This window comes from Lathyrus oleraceus, chromosome 2 (assembly GCF_024323335.1).
Source record: "Lathyrus oleraceus cultivar Zhongwan6 chromosome 2, CAAS_Psat_ZW6_1.0, whole genome shotgun sequence".
NCBI classification, from domain to species: Eukaryota; Viridiplantae; Streptophyta; class Magnoliopsida; order Fabales; family Fabaceae; genus Lathyrus; species Lathyrus oleraceus.
The window spans coordinates 467,542,354-467,563,864 of record NC_066580.1 but is presented as its reverse complement, the minus strand read 5'-3'; the positions used below and the strand labels follow the sequence as shown (position 1 = coordinate 467,563,864).

At 41.2% G+C, this 21,511-nt stretch overlaps 1 protein-coding gene across 1 annotated transcript; it reads right to left on the bottom strand.

The window, feature by feature from the left end:
- Positions 1–6,214: 6,214 nt before the first annotated feature.
- On the bottom strand, positions 6,215–19,151 carry LOC127123764 (uncharacterized). Its single transcript, XM_051053959.1, has 3 exons — positions 18,966–19,151; positions 14,169–15,380; positions 6,215–6,460 (listed from the first exon to the last, which is right to left on the bottom strand). The coding sequence occupies exons 1-3, from the start codon at positions 19,149–19,151 to the stop codon at positions 6,215–6,217; spliced, it is 1,644 nt and encodes a 547-aa protein (XP_050909916.1).
- Positions 19,152–21,511: the final 2,360 nt, after the last annotated feature.

Below are 21,511 nucleotides of genomic sequence, written 5' to 3'. Positions count from 1 at the left end.
TATACTATTGCTTTTCTCATTTTATTTACTAACCAAAAGCACAAAAATATGTCACTAACATCTTTTGTTTGTAGCTTGAGTAGTCACAAGATCCAAAGCTTCTAGGAGATCCTAGGTGCATTGATATGGTCAAGGGAAGATGAAAGCAAGCATGGCAATGGTTCCCAAATCTCACTACGCCAAATAAGGGAAAAGAGGGCGCTTATTTTGGCCTATAACAGCGCTTTTAAGCGCCCTCTAAAGTGGCGCTGGCATAGGTAAAGACAGCGCTTTGTTTTCCTGGAGAAAGCGCTGTCTAAAGTGGCCCTTTAAGGGCCACATTATAGTGCGCTTTAAGAAAAAAGCGCCCTCTGGAGTGGTCCATAAAGAGACACCTTAGAGGGCGCTTTCAGGAAAAAGCGCCCTCTAAAGTTGTCAATGTAAAGTGTTTAGATGGCGCTTTCAGGAATAAGCGCCCTCTAAAGTTGTCAATGTAAAGTGTTTAGAGGGCGCTTTCAGGAAAAAGCGCCCTCTAAAGTTGACAATGTAAAGTGTTTAGAGGGCGCTTTCAGGAAAAAGCGCCCTCTAAAGTTGTCAATGTAAAGTGTTTAGAGGGCGCTTTCTGGACAAAGCGCCCTCTAAATTGTTAGTTATTTTAAAAAAAAAATTGTTTGAAAAATAGTGGATATTTAATTGGTAACCTGTTCGCATGCTGGAAAAGTGTAAAATTCATATTGATTTCATCCTTTAATCCAATGTTATACACCATTAATCCATTGATATATACAACATGAATCCATTTATATACAACATTAATCCTCCATATATACAACATTAATATATGATTCTTTGATCAAAAATATACAACAACATATTCATGATTTAGTAAAATTACAACAACAATATACAACATATATACAACAACAGCATACAACAACAACATTCCATACATATATGTACAACAATATACAACCTAGCTATATGATTCTTTGATCAACAATGAATTGACACAATTCATCCTTGATTTCATCCAAATGAGCTCTTGAGTAAGATTTGTATTCCTCAAAGTACTACAATTAAGAGAATAAAACATATTCATGATTTAGTAACAAATTAGATGAAATATCCGATAATATTAAAATAAACCCTAAGTTATTATTCCATACCATTTTTGGGATGTCTATACGATTCAACGCAATGATGTCTCTCATAAATCTCATTACAAAAAATCCGCAATCGACCGAATTATTTTGCTGAGGACACTACACAGAAAAACAAACAATATATATATAGTTAATTTCTTACAAACACTATTATAAGCAAAAAAACAAACACTATTATAAGCAAAAATAAGATACTTAATATATACCTGAACTCTGATCCAGGTAATGTCCTTCCTATTGCGGTATTTCTTTTTCAATCTAAATTTTATTATTGCCCTAACAAAATAAAAACGTATATTGAGATCAATCTGACAGACATAATTAAATATACAAATACACACGATTATTTAGGGGAATTTCACTTACGCGTCAACCGTCTTCTTCATACTCGGATATTTACTCCAATCACCCGATAAAGAATCGAGATAATACACTATTAGTCTCGAAAGATCCATAGCAACCAACACCCAGTGACCACTGTAAAATAAAACAAAAATTTAGATGAATGAAAATTTTCTACGTAAAAGATATACATAGATTAGAATGAAATTATTAGAAAGAAAATCTAACCCGTTGCCAGAATTAAACGGTAAAAAATACAAACTGGGTGTAGACTTATCGCCGGCCGCCATGAATATATCGACTAGATCATTCTTTACGGATGTTGAATTATTCGTTATTAACGTTGCGTTGATACGGGAAGCAGCAATAAAATTGAAACGGTTACACAATTCAGTTCCCCGCATCAATGTTACATACATATACCTTAAATAGAAACATAATAAACATTAGACTACTCATTGAAATGTGTAAATAAATTGTTCAACTAAGTAAATTATAGATTGATCGGAGTACCATATGTATGTATGAATGACAGCGATGCCCAATTCGGTGTGTTCAAAAAGTTGTTGGAAGTCCTCCTTTCCAATTATTTCGAAATGAGCAGCTCCGAAAACACCTTCATCAAAATTTATAGTACGAATGGCCCCCCCATGCATAATATCGGACTCCTCCACCATTTTCTCAAGACGCATCAAAATTTGAGATTTTGTCCCGGACGTCGTTGGAATATCCTTAGCAGCGCTTTTCAACTCTCGACCGGGAACCTAAAAATTCATATAAAATAAATCATGACTTTTTGTGATGCAACAGAATCGTTGCGTATATAATTCAGTGGGTATATATATTTGTACCTCTTTTTGAGATGCAACCGACTCGATGCTGTAGCGGTGTATTCGTTACTATATGATCTATCAATTAAATCATAAGCAAAGCATACAATGAACATAGAGTCGCCACCGCACTTTTATTTATCCTAAGGACTGGTTAAAAAGCGAACAAAAACCTAAGAAGTTTTACACGTAGAAAACTAATGAAAAGATCAGAGATCGGGGTAAGGGGTAAATTACGCAATGGGAAGGTGTTAGGCACCCAATGCGTCCTAGGTACTCCTAGGGAACCTTTTTCACACAATGTTGTTTGAAAATTATTATTTGTTATGACATAAGTATTGTGCAAACATGATTGGGATGATGAGAAAAGAATGTACAAATTAATTATTTTTGTGTTCGAACGGATGAACCCGCTGCCTACGTACCTTCCATCAAAGGTAAGGATCAAAACGCCGTAGTTCGGCTAAAAACTTCCAAAAGTTAGTGGATTCAATTTTAAAACACAAGCTCAAAGGTCTTACGTTACCCACGGGAGAAAACTCAACCTTATGAAACAACCCGTCCACCATGTGAGAAAAGCTTCCACTTGCCAGGGAGGGGTTAACCCTATAATAGGCAAGGAAGACTTACAATTCATCTACTAAGGACAAATAGGTGAGATTAATATCAACCAACTAGGGTAAATCAAACCTATAGCTAATGTATGAAAACTTAACAAACATGGACAAAGCCACAAAATCACTTGAATGGGTGAAGTTATTTGGATTATTTACAAAATGGGGTCAAAGTATGATTAAAGTCAATTCAAAATGAAGTATTTACAAAAATGAAGTTTGGAAAATCATGGACTTAAGGTCCAAGTTTCTAATTTGGAAAGAAGGTGAGAATGTTTGCACAACACTTATTTCAAGTTTTTAAAACATGTGTGAAAAGGTAGGACACAATGGGATGAATGGATAATGGTGGAATGTAAAACTTCTTAAGCGGTTCGCCTCTTGAAGTCATATAGAAGATGACTCAAGTGTGTCCTTTGGAATAAGCAATGAGCAATAATCTGAACATGGTAACAGATGAAAGTAAATAAAAGCGGATACTGGATGCCACTCAATGGTCTTATACCTGTCTCCTAAAACAAGCAAGGATATCAGAAGCCACTCTATGGACTTACACTAATCTCCATCAGAATAAAACAGAAACAAAACAGGGAAGTCAACTGCCAATCCATCTGGACTTATGTTAACCTCCACAGTATGATCCTAGGAATACAAATGCCACATCACAAGGACTTACAATGAATCCTCACATACAACAACAATGCTCAAGGCAATGGGTATGAGTGACCAATGAGGTCTTACACTCTACCCCTTCCATGTCATGGGAACAGATGCCAACTTACAGGGACTTATAACTGGTTCCTCAATGGGTAAACAACAATGTCACAAGGACAAAAGAACTGATCATGCGCTGATGGCAAACAAAGATGATAAATGCACAACGGCAATCAATGATGGTAAATGCACAATGGCAATCAAATAATCATGTATAAATGAATCAAGTAATCAATCACATAAATTCAAGTAGCACACGCTATAACCATTCATGAGGCTCAAGCAAAAGGGTTTGACTATGAAAGTCCACTGTAAGAGGTAAGTGTCGCTCTTAACCTGGCCATTGAGGGGCTCAGGTGAAGCAGATGAAAGGATATGAGGGGTGTGCCTCATTGCTTCTATCTCATGTCCGAGAGAGCATGTAAATATAAGAATGTGGGGGAGTTCAGAAAGATGGAACTCTTTCCCCAATTGGACTCGATAGATCTTGGGTTGGGATCTCGATGCTACAACCATGTAATGGGAGCAAGGAGAAGACTCACTGAATAGTGGGGGATAGATTGCTTATCCCTACCTTCCACCAATTGCCTCAAATGAGGACTTTTCCTGCTTGGGACAAATATAAACACACACAAGCATTGCCTCTTAAGGAGGACTTCAGACAATTTGCCCGGCCAAATAACAGGCCGGGTCTCCAGACTACATGAAGAAGAAGGTTCTATACCTCAATGCAAGTTGCTATTTAAGCAAAGCAAAGCAAGTTCTTAAGAGAACTGAGCGACTAAAGGGTACCTGGAAACAATCCAATAAAATCAGCATCCCATTCATAAACAGATAACAACATAAGAAACGATTAACAAAGTACAATTATACAAATAATGATGTGCATAGCACAAGGCTCACATGAACCAAACATCCTACAAAACAAATACATTAGTCATATGTGTCAAGTAACACAATCCATAATGTGGAGCAAATTCCTTAATCATTAACTCCTTAACCTGAAAAGGCACAATTAACTTCAAATGTAAGTAACATGACCACTAGGACTAGCCTAGGGTCAAAAAGATGGAAAAATCCTAAAACAGCAACCAATTCATGATCAAATTCAAGTAATATCAATAACAAAGGGATCCCAATTGGTCCCATATTCAAACTATGCTCCTATTTCTATTTATGCAACATGGAAGGCAAAAGATGCAATGTGGAGTCTCTTACAAGCAACCAGCAAGATCACATTCAAATAAATGCCAAAGTGGCACCAAAAAATCCACAAAAATTATGTTCTAACCAGAAGACATTCAGCAAGCCACATGTTAATTTTCAAGTCATTTGGACTAGTAGATCAATAGGAATTAATTAAACATGACAAGGCATGCAAAAACTACATCAAATGAGGCCTACAATTATACACCAACTTCAATTAGATGGTAAACAGCAATGGTACATTAGAAATTAGTAGGACCGAAGCCAAAAGATAGCTACATGTGTCAAGAACTACCCTATCAATTTTCATGGTCATTGGACAAGGCATGAGAATATGGCAACAAGAATAAGAATGTGTCACTAGTTAGGTTCAAAAATGATAAGCAGCAAGGAAAAATACGAATCAAATCGAAAATGGATTGTAAAAATCCACAAAAATTCACAGGGCATGTTAACATGTTAAACAAGCTTCATGCAAAAATTCAAGGCCATTGGCCAGAGGGAAGCATGGTAAACAATTAGGGGAATATAGCCTATCAAACTATGTCACATTTTTACACATCCAAATTCAATAATTCATATATAATAAACCATAGGCCTAAAAATTACCAAACCTATGTCAAAAAATCCAGAAGGATGTCAAGAATCAATATCTCAATTTTCAATTAATTTGGATATAGCATGTGGTTTCTAGAATTAAAATGGTAAAGTATATGGAAATATGTACACATCAAAAGTATCTCTATGTCAATTTATTTTTTCACCAAGCACTATTTTTATTTTCATGACTAAAAAATAAAAGAGGTAGAATGGGGATTAACAAAAAAAGTCTTGCATTTTTTGGATTATTTTTGGTGAGTTTATGATTTTTTAAAGATTTAAAATGATTATTGAATATTTATTGAATAATTATTTGGAATTATTTGGATTTATTAACTTAATTATGAAGCCAGTGGCAGAATGGTAATAATTAAACCGCAGCTCAAAACACTGCGTTTTGAATAGATGAACTGGACGGTGGGGATTCGATCTGGCCAGGGAAAACACGAAACGGAAAGTGAAACGGATGGAGCAAGATCTACGCAGCATTTTCTCCAGAAAACAATGAATGTTCATCGTCTCCTTCGTGTTCTTCATCTGGAATCTAGGTTTTGAACAAACGGTAATGGAAACTCACAAACTATACACCGGTCGAACCGGTTTTTCACCAGGAGCACGATTATGCCAACGATTTCGTCTATAGATTCACATACACTACAAATCGAACGAATGGAAAGAATGCTTCGAAACCTAACTTCGCAATAACTCAATCGATTTCCACCAATTTCTAATTCTACAAGTTGATATACACTCTACACAGCATAATCTACAACAGCCATAACTCAATTGAAGCAACTGCAAATTTCGATTTCCAACCTTTTCTTGAAACAGTTGCGATGGAACCGCGGTTGAGCTTCGATCTCGCGCGAACAGATATGGCCAATCGCTTCAGGAGGCTATTGGCGAAGTTCTTGCAGCTCCAGCACTTACGATCGATCACTGTCCTTGGACTGTTATAGAAGTTGCAGGTTGATTCTTCAGATGCAGTTTGTGAGTGATTCTTGAATTTTACCTGCAAACAGAAACTCCACAATACCTAACAATGATGAATATGCAGAGAATTATCACCAAGATCCATGGAAATTGTTCAATTGATGCAAAGAGTATATTGAAGTTTTTTGAGTAAAATTGAGAGAGAAGAGAGAATTTCAGTTTGGATTTTCTCTGTTAGATTGTGAAAATGATTGTGAGAGAATGATTAGTGTTAATTTCTGTTAGGGATTAAATATATATATGAAATACTTAATCCATCCTTAATCTCTAATTAGTGAAAATGGATATTTAGTGCAAATGGTTTATGTGCATTTTTGGATTTAAGCTCTTTTGAATTTAGAAGCATGACAGCAGAAAATTGATACTTGAAGCAAGTCAAAAATAGCATTTGGAAGCTGGTTGCATTGGCCTTATTTCCCAATTCTTCATATTTCTCATTTTGGACGATTTTGCCCCTCTCTTTAATTAGTTCACTTCAAAAATGCCCTTTTGCATTGAGCCTTTTCCAAGAAATCCAATTATGCAACTTTGAAGTACACATTAAATGGAGTTTGTGCATATAAAGAACTTGCAATTTGGACAATCCATGTGGTAGTTATGGCCTCCTGATTACGGGTCTTTTTTGAAATTCACTGAGCCATATCTTGCAAACCATAAATGGGATTTTTGAGTTCTTGGACTTTTTGGAATTGTGAGAACAAGGTCTTCAACTTTCCTGTTTGACAAATTTTGATTTGAAGCTTGTGTCATGAAATTATCTTGAGGGGAGAAACTTTCCATTTTGGGCAGCCGAGATTACAGGTCCACTTGCCATTTTGGGAAACTGTATGTCTGACTTCAATTCCTTCAACCTGGATCTTTGAAATGCCAAATGAAGTTTATATGGACATGAATGAGACATTTTCAACCATTTACAATCATCAAATAACTGATTAAATGCACAGTTGACCGCAGTTGACTTTTGTTGACTTTTGTTTGACTGGGTCATGTTCTGATGAATTTCAAGCCTCTTTCACATGGGATCTTGGTTCCAAATGATATCACAAGTTATATGAACTCTTTTTGAATGATCACGGTGTCCAAATTCTTCAAGAATGGTCACCATCTATTGCTCAAGGTCTGATTTGACTGATTAACTGATGATTGCTTCAGCTGCAAGCAACATGGTTAGATGACAATATTTTTGTACTTTTGGTTAGTGAACATATGAAAAGCAATGATACACAAATGCAATACATGCTTGGTGATCAAGAACCACACTCACAAGGTATCCCACCCACTAGGAGAGAAGCTAGGGTATGCATTGATCCTTGAGGCCATGATATGATATGATATGGGCCATGAGGGATCTTAGGGCCAAAATTGGGGTCTTACAGATGCCCCTATTTAAGGTCATTCTATCCGGAGAAGTGAAGTTTAGAAATCTTCATCTCGACGTGGTAGAATGGGCTTAAATAATAGTAATGAGACGAATTTTGGTCCCTAAGAGACCTCATGATGCAGATGTATGCATGCAAAAGCAAATCCTGTGGGGAATATATGATTCGCACAGAAGAAAAGACGATCCGTCGGAGTAATACACTCACCAGGAACAGAGACTCTAATAGGACTCTTATTAGGGGATAGTAAGAAAAAGACTGCGTGAGCAGGACACGACTTTGATTAGGGTAATGACAAAACTGACGTAGCGTGAACTAGGCACGACTCCGATTGGGGATAACAGACATCGGAATGGAGAACTTGCTGGGGAAGCAAAGGACTCACACCGGGGAATAACGAATTCCAGAGGAAAATAAATCCATTGGAAAGGCATAAGCTGACTCAAATTATCCATGAAGGATACTTCGGATAAAAATCCGGACTCGGACCAGGAAAAGATTCACATAGAACTTCCCTGCCGGGAAGATGCATATATTGGGGAATAAACACCCATATAGCAAAAGTAAAAATCACCAAAGGAACTCCGCAGGGGAATGTCTAACAAAGAGACTCTCCTGGGAAAGCAACAAGAAATGAGGTGTTACCGGTATAAGGGTAACAAACTCAGGAAGAATGACTATCTAAGACCGGTATAAGGGTGAGAGATATCAATCAACCAACCATCTGAGAAAGACCAACAAAGGGTACAACACTCAGGAAAATCTAACTCCACAGGGGACCAAGGTCATGATAGGGAGTAGACAGAAAGGGAACACCAGGGATACCGAGGTATATAATAGGTGACCGACCGAAAAAGTGAATTGGTATATATGCCAAGACACTCGTCATCCGAAGGGAGGGCTTGAAAAAGCAATACAATTTACAGGATGGACATTCGAATCCACAACGGGAACGAATCTTACTCGACTGGGGACACAAACCCAAAGAGCGCATGAGATATAATATCCATTACCGGCAGACCGTGGATAAGATACTCGCATGAGACATATTATCTATTACCGTCAGAACGTAGATAATAAACTCGCATGGTAAGAAACACCAGAGATACCGAAGTATATAATAGGTGATCTACCGAAAACGTGAATTGGTATATATGCCAAAACACACATCCGAAACACAAACTGGTTAAAGGATGAATATTCGATTCTACAGAGAATACGAATCTTGCTCAGCTGGGGAAAATCAACAAAGGATTCCAACTAGAGAGCGCATGAGACATATTATTCATTACCGGCAGACCGTGAATAATATACTCGAAAGGAAAAGACACCAGAGATACCGAAGTATATAATAGGTGACTAACCAAAAGGAGAGACAATCTTTACCAAGCATCCGGGTAAACGAGAGACAACTCAAGGGGATAAATTGCAAGCATCCGGCAATTATCCAACTACAAAGAATATTCGACTCCGCAAAGGGAAAACGAATCTTACTCGACCAGGGAAACACAAAAGGCTTCAACTGAAGAGTGCAAGAGATATATTATCCATTACCGTCAGGACGTGGATAGTATACTCGCATGGAAGATTATCCACAACCGGTATAAGGGTTAATGAAGGATAAATCATCCGAAAAGAGAGGCATCGGGATACCAAACAGGCATATAATGATGACCAATCAAAGAGAGTAACAACATTACCAACCAAGGGGTAAATGAAAGACTCACTGGGGATAAATTGCAAGCATCCGGCAATTATCCACACAAGCCGGGAATACATTGATAAACAATCAATGATCCGGGGAACAAATCACTAGCAAACGGTGAAAAGACCCACTGGCGACTTCAAAAGGATAACATTGCAAGCATCCGGCAATGATCCAGAAGACTGCTGGGAATACAAGTGCTTACTCAAGAGCAACTACCCAAGGCAGGGAGGAATATCAACATCGAATATTGAATGAAGATAACCACAAAGAGATTTAGGGTTTACATCTACCGAATACGGGGCAGAAGACCAAAAATCTGGCTGAGGAAACAAGGGGTTTAACAATACCGACTACTGGGTAAGAAACCAAAGACTCAGCTGAGGATAAAATTGCTAGCAACCGGCAATTATCCACATGTATCATAAGATACAACTCCGCTGGAGAGAGAAAAACCACAGCAACATGGGATTTACAACTACCGAATACGGGGTAGAAGACCACAAACTCCACTGGGGATACCAATCACCACAGGGAACAGAACTCTGGTAGGGATAACACCACAACAACAGAAGATCCACCATCAGCCAGACCGAACCACAAAGGTTACCGCTGCTAGGGGAAAAGAGATAGGACTTACGACTACCGGTATGAGGGCAGTAGCCATACTCTGGTGGGAATAACCACAAATTAGGGTTTACATCTACCGAATACGGGGTAGAAAACCAAAAACTCTGCGTGGGGATAGAATAAATCATGAATCCGCACGAGAAACCAAAAATGAGGTTTATAACAAACCACAAACTCTGTTGGAGAGTAAGAAATTAGGATTTACGACTACCGAATATCAGGTAGAAAACCAACAACTCTGGCTGGGGACTAAAAGGTATATAACCACAAGTTCTGCCAAGAAGCCAGGAAAATAGGACTTACAACTACCGGTATAAGGGTAGAGGCCAAAATCGACTCTTGCGGAGGAATGAAAGGTATATAACCACAAATTCCGCCAAGAGGAAAGGAGGAACAATAGGACTTACAACTACCGGTATAAGGGTAGAGGCCCGAAACTCCGCTGGGGCTAAAAATCACCACAGGGAAGCACAATGAACAGACGACAAATGTCAATTCGGGAAAGATCCGAAAAGACAGACTGAATCAAGACACGTCCTAATGAGGATATAACTCAAATAGGAACCTCCATCCCAATATATGTGCTGGGAGGAAACGGAAGAAACCGTCATCCACGAGGGTATATCTCAGTGGGGAACTACAGAAGGAAAGACAGACACTTTCTGCTTATGGGCTGACTCTATATGGTGAGATTTAACACCCGACATCTGCTTAGGGAGATCTATAAAGATCTATATCACCATATCAGGGAACAACAAACAAAGGATATATGGCAAAAAATGCAACATGAATATCTGAATGTTTTATGATTATGCATGAATATGCGTGATTTATGTTTGATGAATGCTGACAAAACAGACATTACTAACACAACAGGTCCAGGAATCAAACGCCCGGTATTATACTTCCAGGGGAAAACCAACTGGAAAGCCAATTCTGCTGGAGATCTACATGCCATAAAGCAAAGATCTGAGGGTACTGCTGGGAAGCAGAAGCAAACGAATCAGAGATATCTGGAGAATACCAAATCTCTGAGTAATGGATCAGCGATCACCCCAACTAGGGCACAGAAAGTCGCAACAGGCAAAGTGCCACAAAGACAAATCTGTTGGGGAACAAGAGAATCTCAAAGTCCTGCAGGGGATCTTAGCAGACACTGCTATGAAACGGATCCAACATAACTCCATTGGGGAACAACCCACTGAGGGAGCAACGGTCACTCGGATAGAGTTTGGCTGCACAAGCAACTCTACTGGGGATACTGTCAGCTACTCTCTTGGGGAACAACCCACCGAGGAAGAAAAACACCAAACAAGTAGATTCTGCAACAAGCCACTCTACTCGGGGCGAACACACATCTGACGGATCACATCAGCAGATTCTGCAATAAACCACTCTACTGAGGATCAAGAACAATCAGGAAATCAATCCAATCTCTGGATGACAGAGCCGTCAACCGACCATACCGGGGATTGAAAGAGGTTCAACAGGCAATACTGCCACAACAACCGCTCTGCAGACAAATGCTGGAGAGAGATGGATGAAAATACCGGGATATCAACCCAATCAACCACTGAGTAGGAAAATAAATCCTGCTCTGCTGAGGATAACAACCATCCTGATAGGGAGAAAGTAAACACCTCCACTGACGACTTTGCCGGGGAAAAGGTAAAGTACCGGGTATCAAACCACTGACTTACCGAGTCTTCCAAAAGGAAAGCGACCGTGCTGAGAAAACAGACAATTCCGCTGGCAACTGCACTGGGAAGAGTGACAACAACTCTACTCGCGACTGCAATGGGGATATCAATAACAGCTCTACTGTGCCAAGGAGACAAATAAAGTCTGGGATAGCGACCCACTGGAGAAAGTGACGAGGCACCAAGGTGGCAAACCAATCAACCGCCGAATCTTCCACAAGGAAAGCATCCATGCCGGGGAAAACTGCTGCTGGAGAACAGACTGAGTCTTCAACAACACTCTGCTTGGGGAACAACCCCGCCAACAACTCGACTTGCAATTATGCTGGCAACTCACTTGGGGAGAAATACGGGATATGGGGATATCAACCCACTAACCACAAATTTTCTGAACAACTGAGCAATCACGCCGGAGAGAGACTACTGCTGGAGAACAGACTGAGTCTTCAACACCATTCTGCTTCGGGAAGTCAAAATCCACAGAAGCTCTGCTTAGGGAACAACCCCAACAACAAAATCTCTGCTTGGGGAACAACCCCAACAACCAAATCTGGAGAAGAAGGATACAAACCAAGCCAGGAGTACGAACAAATGTCTTACCTGTTGGAAACCATGCCACCCTTGGGAGAGCACTGAGAAATTCTTTGAGCATCCTTTTATCATTGTGAATGTTCACTTTGTTTAAAACAATTATTTTTAAAAATTTTGTTTTTAAAACAATGATATTTTATCAATTAAAACATGCAAAACATTTGTTGAATTGAAACAAATAAGAGTGCAAATAATTGGATAAAAGCTCAAATTGATTTGATGGAATGGTAGCCTGCAAATGGCAAGACTCCATGGATCTGTACAAATTTGAAATCAGTGATATATATTGGAAGAGGGCTACATTGAACATAATGATCCTTTCTCTACCAATTTGAATCTCGATGTATGCGAAGCTTCAGTCGACAACGAATCGAGAATCTTCTGACGAAATGACGGCTGGTGAAACAGAAAGTCTTGTCAGGATGCAGTTACTTGCCTGATCCCTAATTTTTGCTTAGATTGCCCCAGAATGAGGTACTCAATCTAGCGCGATGCAAATATGCTTTTTTTCAAGTCTCTAACTTTTGCCTGGATTACCCTTGCGGGTTCTCCACCGAGACGCTCATTTTTGCCTAAGCCGCCCTTTCGGGTTTTCAACTTAGCAAGCTATTCTGTTTTTTTCATTTGCATATACTTTTTTTTTTAGGCAAAGTATCTTTTAACTGCATCTGAATTCACAGGACGAGTGAAATCCTCCCCATCCATTGTTGTAAGCATCAAAGCTCCGCCTGAAAAGGCTCTCTTAACAACATATGGACCCTCATAGTTTGGAGTCCACTTGCCTCTGGAATCGGGCACGAAAGACAAAACTTTCTTGAGCACAAGGTCACCTTCTCTAAACACACGAGGCTTGACCTTCTTATCGAATGCTTTCTTCATTCTCTGCTGATATAACTGACCGTGACACATGGCAGTTAATCGCTTCTCTTCAATCAAATTCAGTTGGTCATAACGACTCTGAACCCATTCAGCATCAGTCAACTTGGCTTCCATCAAGACTCTCATTGACGGGATCTCCACCTCTACTGGGAGAACGGCTTCCATGCCATAAACAAGAGAGAAAGGGGTTGCCCCTGTTGAAGTGCGTACAGATGTACGATATCCATGTAAAGCAAATGGCAGCATCTCATGCCAATCCTTGTACGTGACAGTCATCTTCTGGATAATCTTCTTGATATTTTTATTAGCAGCTTCAACAGCCCCATTCATCTTGGGTCTGTAGGGAGAAGAATTATGGTGTGCAATCTTGAATTCAGCGCACAACTCATCCATCATCTTATTATTCAAATTGGATCCATTATCAGTAATGATCCTCTCTGGCACACCATAACGGCAAATCAGCTGGTTCTTGATAAACTTCACAACCACCTGTCTAGTCACATTCACATACGAAGCGGCTTCAACCCATTTGGTGAAGTAGTCAATTGCTACGAGAATAAACCGATGTCCGTTGGATGCTTTCGGCTCAATCATGCCGATCATGTCGATTCCCCACATAGAGAAAGGCCATGGTGATGAAATCACATTCAAGAGTGTCGGTGGAATATGAATCTTATCCGCATAAATTTGACACTTGTGACATTTCTTCACATACTTGCAACAGTCAGACTCCATTGTCAGCCAATAGTAGCCCGCTCTCAACATCTTCTTAGCCATGGCGTGTCCATTGGAATGAGTACCAAATGAACCCTCATGGACCTCAGTCATCAACAGGTTTGCTTCGTGTCTATCCACGCATCTGAGCAAAACCATATCGAAATTTCTTTTATACAGCACTTCGCCACTGAGGTAGAAACTGCCTGACAACCTTCTCAAAGTTTTCCTATCTTTCACAGATGCCCCAGGCGGGTATACCTGGTTCTGGAGGAAATTCTTGATATCAAAATACCAAGGCTTGTCATCATTTACTTCTTCAATTGCAAATATGTGAGCCGGTCTATCCAGGCGCATCACAGTAATATTAGGGACATCATTCCACCATCTGACCACAATCATGGAAGCGAGCGTCGCAAGCGCATCTGCCATCCGATTATCCTCACGAGGAATATGGTGAAATTCAACTTCTGTGAAGAAGGTTGAAATTCTCCTTGCATAATCTCTGTACGGAATGAGACTTGGCTGATTCGTCTCCCATTCACCCTTGATCTGATTAACAACTAGGGCCGAATCACCATACACGTCAAGATGTTTGATCCTCAAGTCAATGCATTCTTCAAGTCCCATTATACAGGCTTCGTACTCCGCCATATTATTCGTGCATTTGAAAGTTAGCCTTGCTGTAAATGGAATGTGCGATCCCTGGGGATTAACAATTACCGCCCCAATTCCATTTCCGTACTGATTAACAGCGCCATCAAACACCATCGTCCATCTGGAACCAGGTTCTGGACCTTCATCAAGTGTAGGCTCATCACAATCTTTCATTTTCAAATACAGAATCTCCTCATCAGGGAAGTCATACTGAACTGACTGATGATCTTCAATCGGCTGGTGCGCTAAATGATCAGCCAAGATACTACCTTTGATAGCTTTCTGAGCTCGGTACTCGATATCATACTCAGACAACAACATCTGCCAACGGGCAATCCTCCCAGTTAAAGCAGGCTTCTCGAAAATATACTTGATTGGATCCATTCTGGATATCAACCAAGTTGTATGATTTATCATGTACTGGCGCAAACGCTTAGCAGCCCAAGCCAAAGCACAGCACGTCTTCTCAAGCATAGAGTACCGAGACTCACAATCAGTAAACTTCTTACTGAGGTAGTAGATAGCAAATTCTTTCTTCCCTGACTCATCTTGTTGACCGAGTACACAACCCATTGAGTCTTCAAGAACTGTCAGATACATAATCAGAGGTCTTCCTTCTACAGGCGGAGACAAGATCGGAGGTTCGGACAAATAATCTTTGATACTGTCGAAAGCTTTCTGGCAATCCTCGGTCCAATCATGAGACTGATCTTTCCGGAGGAGCTTGAATATAGGCGCACATGTGGCAGTCATGTGGGATATAAATCTGGAAATATAGTTCAAGCGGCCAAGAAAACCTCGGACTTGCTTTTCAGTTTTGGGTGCAGGCATCTCTTGTATTGCTTTGACCTTGGCAGGATCAACTTCAATACCTTTCTCGCTGACAATGAAACCCAATAACTTTCCGGAACGGACTCCAAATGTACATTTGTTAGGATTCAGGCGGAGTCTAAACTTCCTCAAACGCTGAAAAAGCTTTAACAAATGCTCAACATGCTCAACTTCCGTTCGGGACTTAGCAATCATATCATCAACATAGACCTCTATCTCCTTGTGCATCATATCATGAAACAAGGTAGTCATAGCTCGTTGATACGTGGCTCCGGCGTTCTTCAAACCGAAGGGCATCACTCGATAACAGAATGTTCCCCAAGGTGTGATGAATGTTGTCTTCTCCATATCCTCTGGTGCCATCTTGATTTGATTATATCCGGAAAATCCGTCCATAAAGGAAAAGACTTTGAATTTAGCTGTATTGTCTACTAACATATCCATGTGTGGTAGAGGAAAATCATCTTTTGGACTAGCTTTATTCAAGTCTCTGTAATCAACGCACATACGGACTTTTCCATCCTTCTTAGGAACAGGCACAATATTGGCCACCCATTGAGGATATGTGGAAGTCACCAGAAACCCCGCATCAATTTGCTTCTGAACTTCCTCTTTGATCTTCACTGCCATATCTGGATGAGTTCTTCTGAGCTTCTGCTTCACAGGCACGCACTCAGGCTTCAAAGGCAGGAAATGTTGCACAATATCTGTATCTAAACCCGGCATGTCTTCATATGACCAAGCGAAGATATCTGAATATTCTCGTAGCAATTCAATCAAATCCTTCTTGACAGACTCTTCAAGAAGTGCCCCGATCTTCACCATACGAATACAATCCTCAGACCCCAAGTTGACTGATTCCAAATCTTCAAGATGCGGCTGAATGATCTTTTCTTCGTGCTCAAGGAGACGGGTAATCTCATCAGGTATTCCTTCAACATCATCTTCCTCTGCCTCGAATACAGGGAATTCAAAGTTGGGAGATGGCATTGGATCATTATGTTCAATGGGTTTTAGAATCAACCTGCATAATGATTTTGGTTAATGAAAAACTTTAGAATTTAAACAAGCAAACCATTATGCAGATGAAAAATGTTGCTTTTATTCTTGTTTTCATGGGTTTTTTGTGATCACTGATTTCATGCAAAAAGCGAAAAGTGAAAACAAATGGAAAAACAAATGTTTAACAATGCATTAATTGAATGAAAACATCATTGTATATATGAGCCAAACAATGTCATCACTTCTCCTTTTGGCATGGGAGAAGGGTTTTAAACAAAGTGAGCATATTTACTCTGATCTATGGATAACTGTAGGAACATCCACAGCGACCCAATTGTGGCAGACACCACCAGGAATAACAAAATTGCTCATATCCTCTGTATCTTCTTCAATGATAGCAGCGGCTTCCTCTTCAATAGACTGATCATCATGGATGAATCCTCCACTTGTGAACAGACCGTGCTCATTATATGCCCCAGAACAAAAGCCAATGCCAGCCCGAGATTTATTGTCTTCCAGCTCGATCACCTTCCCTAAACCAGCGACTGCACCACATTCAATGGCCAGTTTTGCATCACGGTAGGAAGCAAATGATGGAGACTTCTTCTCAATAGGTTCGTCAATAGATAAAGCTTGGAACGGAGTTCCAACTTCATCCTCAGCATCAATATAAGAGAAGGAAGACAGGTGGCTAACCAGGAGAGCCTTTTCTCCCCCTACCACAACCAGTTTCTTATTTTTAACAAATTTCAACTTCTGGTGTAGGGTGGATGTCACGGCGCCAGCCTCGTGAATCCATGGTCTGCCTAAGAGACAGCTGTATGACGGGTGGATATCCATTACCTGGAAGGTAACCTGGAAGTCACTTGGGCCTATCTTGATAGGGAGATCAACTTCCCCAATCACGGTCTTGCGCGACCCATCAAAAGCTTTCACAACGACCCCACTCTGCCTCATAGAAGGACCTTGATATGACAATCGAGTGAGTGTGGATTTCGGCAACACATTAAGGGATGATCCAGTGTCCACCAACACGTTGGACATAGCATCAGATTTGCAATTTAGAGATATGTGTAGAGCCATGTTGTGGTCTCTTCCCTCCTCAGGGAGATCCGCGTCACTGAAACTCAAGGTGTTGCAAGCAGTAATGTTTGCAACGATACTGTCAAATTGTTCGATAGTGACGTCGTGATCAACGTACGCCAAGTCCAATACTTTTTGCAGAGCCTCCCTGTGGGGTTCTGAATGCAACAGCAAGGATAGTATGGAGATTTTGGATGGTGTGTGTAGAAGCTGGTCTACAACGTTATACTCGCTTTTCTTGATGAGCCTCAGCATCTCATCAGATTCTTCATTCACAATGCCGCTCGGGCCAACTGAAGAAGTAGGAGTTTTTTGTATGGAGGGTCTGGCAACATCAAGTGCCGGATTCTGACTATTGACAGCAGTCCCAACTGGACGCTCAGAAGATTCAGAAGCAACAGGGGCCTTAGCAGGCGCAGAGAAAACTCAACCACTCCGGGTCAGGCCGCTTACATCGGCAATATTGGTCACAGCAGTTGAAGGCAAAGGCACTTCCACCCCATCTTGCACAGCAACTGGGTTGTACCTGAATGGCACAGCTTTATCAGAAGAATACGACACAGGGCCGGCAGGTTTAATCACTAACGAAGGAGAAGTTTTTGGCTTGCTGCTATCATAGCGAATAACAACAGGCTCTGGCAATTTGAACACTGGAGATATAACATTAACCTCAGGTTCATCTTCGTCGACATTGCGATTTTGCAAAATCTCAATGGTACCTTCGTCTAACAATTCTTGTAGCTCTCTTCGTACCTGATTGCACCCCAGACGGTTCACCGAACAGATACGGCACTTATCGTGGTCATGCACCATATGGCTGTACTGGCACAGCAGGCGATGTAGCTCCACCAACGATTGTCGAATATGACTCACATATTTGACTTTATATTTCCCAGGGCATCCCTGGACCATGTTTACAGACTTCCCATGCGAAGGCAATGGGTTCTTGGTAACATTTGGGCCCGAATCTTCGAAGCTCAAAATTCCACATCTCATCAGGTCTTGAACCTTTGTCTTGAGTGGATAACAGTTTTCTATATTATGGCCCGGGGCACCGGAGTGATAAACGCAGTGTTGATCCGGTTTGTACCACCATTGTGGATTTGCAGGAATAGCAGGAGGATCCCTGGGAGTTACCAACTTTCTCTCCAACAAGGAGGGATAAAGATCTGCGTATGACATAGGGATAGGATCGAAGCTGATCTTTTTCCGGTCATAACTCAAATTTGCTTGATTTGTTGTGCTCCCACGAGGCTGGTAGGCCTGTTGCTGTGGGCGTTGCTGATACTGTTGCTGAGGTTGATATTGCTGATGCTGGGCATTATCTTTGAAGATAGGAGCAATATGGGCCACCTGATGCTGATGACCTGCACGGCGTGCTGGTTTCCTCTGAACGGGAGGTTTCCTCAATCTATGGGACTGCACAGCATGTGCTTCCCCATCTTTCTTCTTAGCAAATGAGCCATACCTCTTACTAGAAGAGCCTTCATCCTTAGCCAAACGACCTTCACGGACACCCTCTTCAAGTCTCATCCCCATATTCACCATTTCAGTGAAGTCTGAGGGAGCACTAGCCACCATTCGCTCATAGTAAAATGAGCTAAGAGTTTTAAGGAAAATCTTAGTCATTTCTTTCTCCTCGAGCGGTGGAGTGATCTGAGCTGCAAGCTCTCGCCACCTCTGGGCGTACTCTTTAAAAGTCTCCTTATCCTTTTGCGACATAGACCTGAGTTGATCTCTGTCAGGCGCCATATCGACGTTATATTTGTATTGCTTGACGAAAGCCTCGCCAAGGTCGTTGAAGGATTGGATGTTGGCACTGTTCAGGTTCATATACCAACGAAGTGCAGCACCGGACAAGCTGTCCTGGAAGTAGTGGATCAAAAGCTGATCGTTGTCGGTCTGGGTCGACATCTTCCTGGCATACATGACCAGGTGGGCAAGAGGACATGTGTTCCCTTTATATTTCTCGAAGTCAGGAACTTTGAATTTGATGGGTATTTTGACTCCAGGGACCAGGCAGAGCTCGGCAGCAGACTTGCCGAATAGGTCCTTACCTCTGAGGGTCTTCAATTCCTTCCTCAACTCGAGGAACTGGTCATTCATAGCATCCATTTTTTCATTAACGTCCGGGCCCTCAGATGGCTCGGAATGATAAATGGGTTCTTCTGCCCTTGGCATAGCGTGCACAACAGGAGGAGCGGCAGTAAGGACCGGGCTAGATGCTGGCATATGAACGAAAGTCGGAGCAGGGATGTCTGGCATGAAACCTGGAGGCATGCCCCAAGGGTACCCGACTGGCATGGCATTGGGCACAAACTGAACATTGGCAGTAGGCACAACAGTAGTAGCAACCTCTGAAATCACAGTTCCCTGGGCGGGAGTTGCAGGCGGTTGAGCAGGTTGATTCTGAGCAGCGAGAAGTTGCTCCATCAGGGTGCCAAGTCTGGCGACTTCATCTCTCAGTTCTCTGTTTTCTTGTTCTAGCTGATCCATTACTCTTGCAGAATTTGCTCGGGTATAATACCGGTGAGTCAGCTTGTCTTCAAAATAAATGAAGAACAGAGTCAGGACAAGAAGACCAGAAACAAGGGTACCTGCTTATGCAACATGATGCATGACATGCTTGTGCAGATGCTTTGTTTTATTTTCAAGGAACCCTTAGGGCATTATTTGCAATATTTTGAATATTTAAAGCATTTAAATTTCTCATGGAAAATATCCCATTCAATATATTGGACAAAGAAGTACATCATTTTGATTCAATTACAAGGAGAAAAGGAAAATAACATCCTATGGACCCCTATTAGCTCGGGATGCTGGAAGACGAGAAGCGCATAGCTTCTTGATCTCTCTCTCATAAGCTGCTTCCATATCCGCCTTTGCCTTGGCAAGCTGATCATACTTCCTCTTCCAGAATTTGGAAGACTGAGGAAGCAAAGAAGTCCAGGTATCATTCGGGTCATCAATCACCTGATGCTCAAGAAACTCAATCAGAGCATCCTTTTCCTTAATCTGTTGCAGCAATTCCTCTCTTTCACGGATCCAAGCACGTGAAAGGTCTTCTTCTCTCAACTCCTCTACACGCTGGATAGGGAGGGTTGAAGGCCCAGCCACATCCAAAGGTGCAGGTCTCGGATAATCATAAGGCATCAGGTATTCGGCAGCTCGCTGTCTGACCCAGGAAGTATAAGGCTCCAAAGCAATGCAATTCTTCGGACCCAATTCATTCCTACTCTTCTTTCGGATATTGCGCCAAGCGCGGACGAATCTGGCTTTCAAGCCTTGGGGATCTTTACCCTCCTGAAAGAATACACCCTCTAACAGAATGTTATGAGGTTTATCCTTTAGGGGGAACCCAAGCTGGCGACGTGCAAGTGTAGGGTTGTAGCTGATCCCACCACATGTACCGAGAAGAGGCACATTCGGGAATTCACCACAAGAATCAATAATCTGCACAGTATCATATACACGATCGTACCAAGAGATATCATCATTAGTGAGAGACATGAGTCTCTGAGACCAACGTAGACAACTTTTGTTCTCCTTAAAAGCAAGTGTCTGCGGCAAGTGCGAAATAAACCACTTGTACAGCAAAGGTAGACAACAGACAATGACTCCACTACCCTTCATATTCCTCAGGTGCAGGGAGAAATAGGCATCGCCCAACAAAGTCGGAACCGGATTAAGAACCGAGAAGATCCTAATAGCATTCATGTCCACGAACTTGTCAAAGTTGGGAAACAATACTAAGCCATAGATAAGCAGCACAAACAAAGCCTCAAAGGCATCCTCACTCCTGGCTTCTCCATAGAAGGTAGCTTGAGCGACAAGGAACTCTGAAGAGAAACCCTTAATCCCACCTTTGGTAATCAGATTGGCTTTGATCAAAGCTTCAT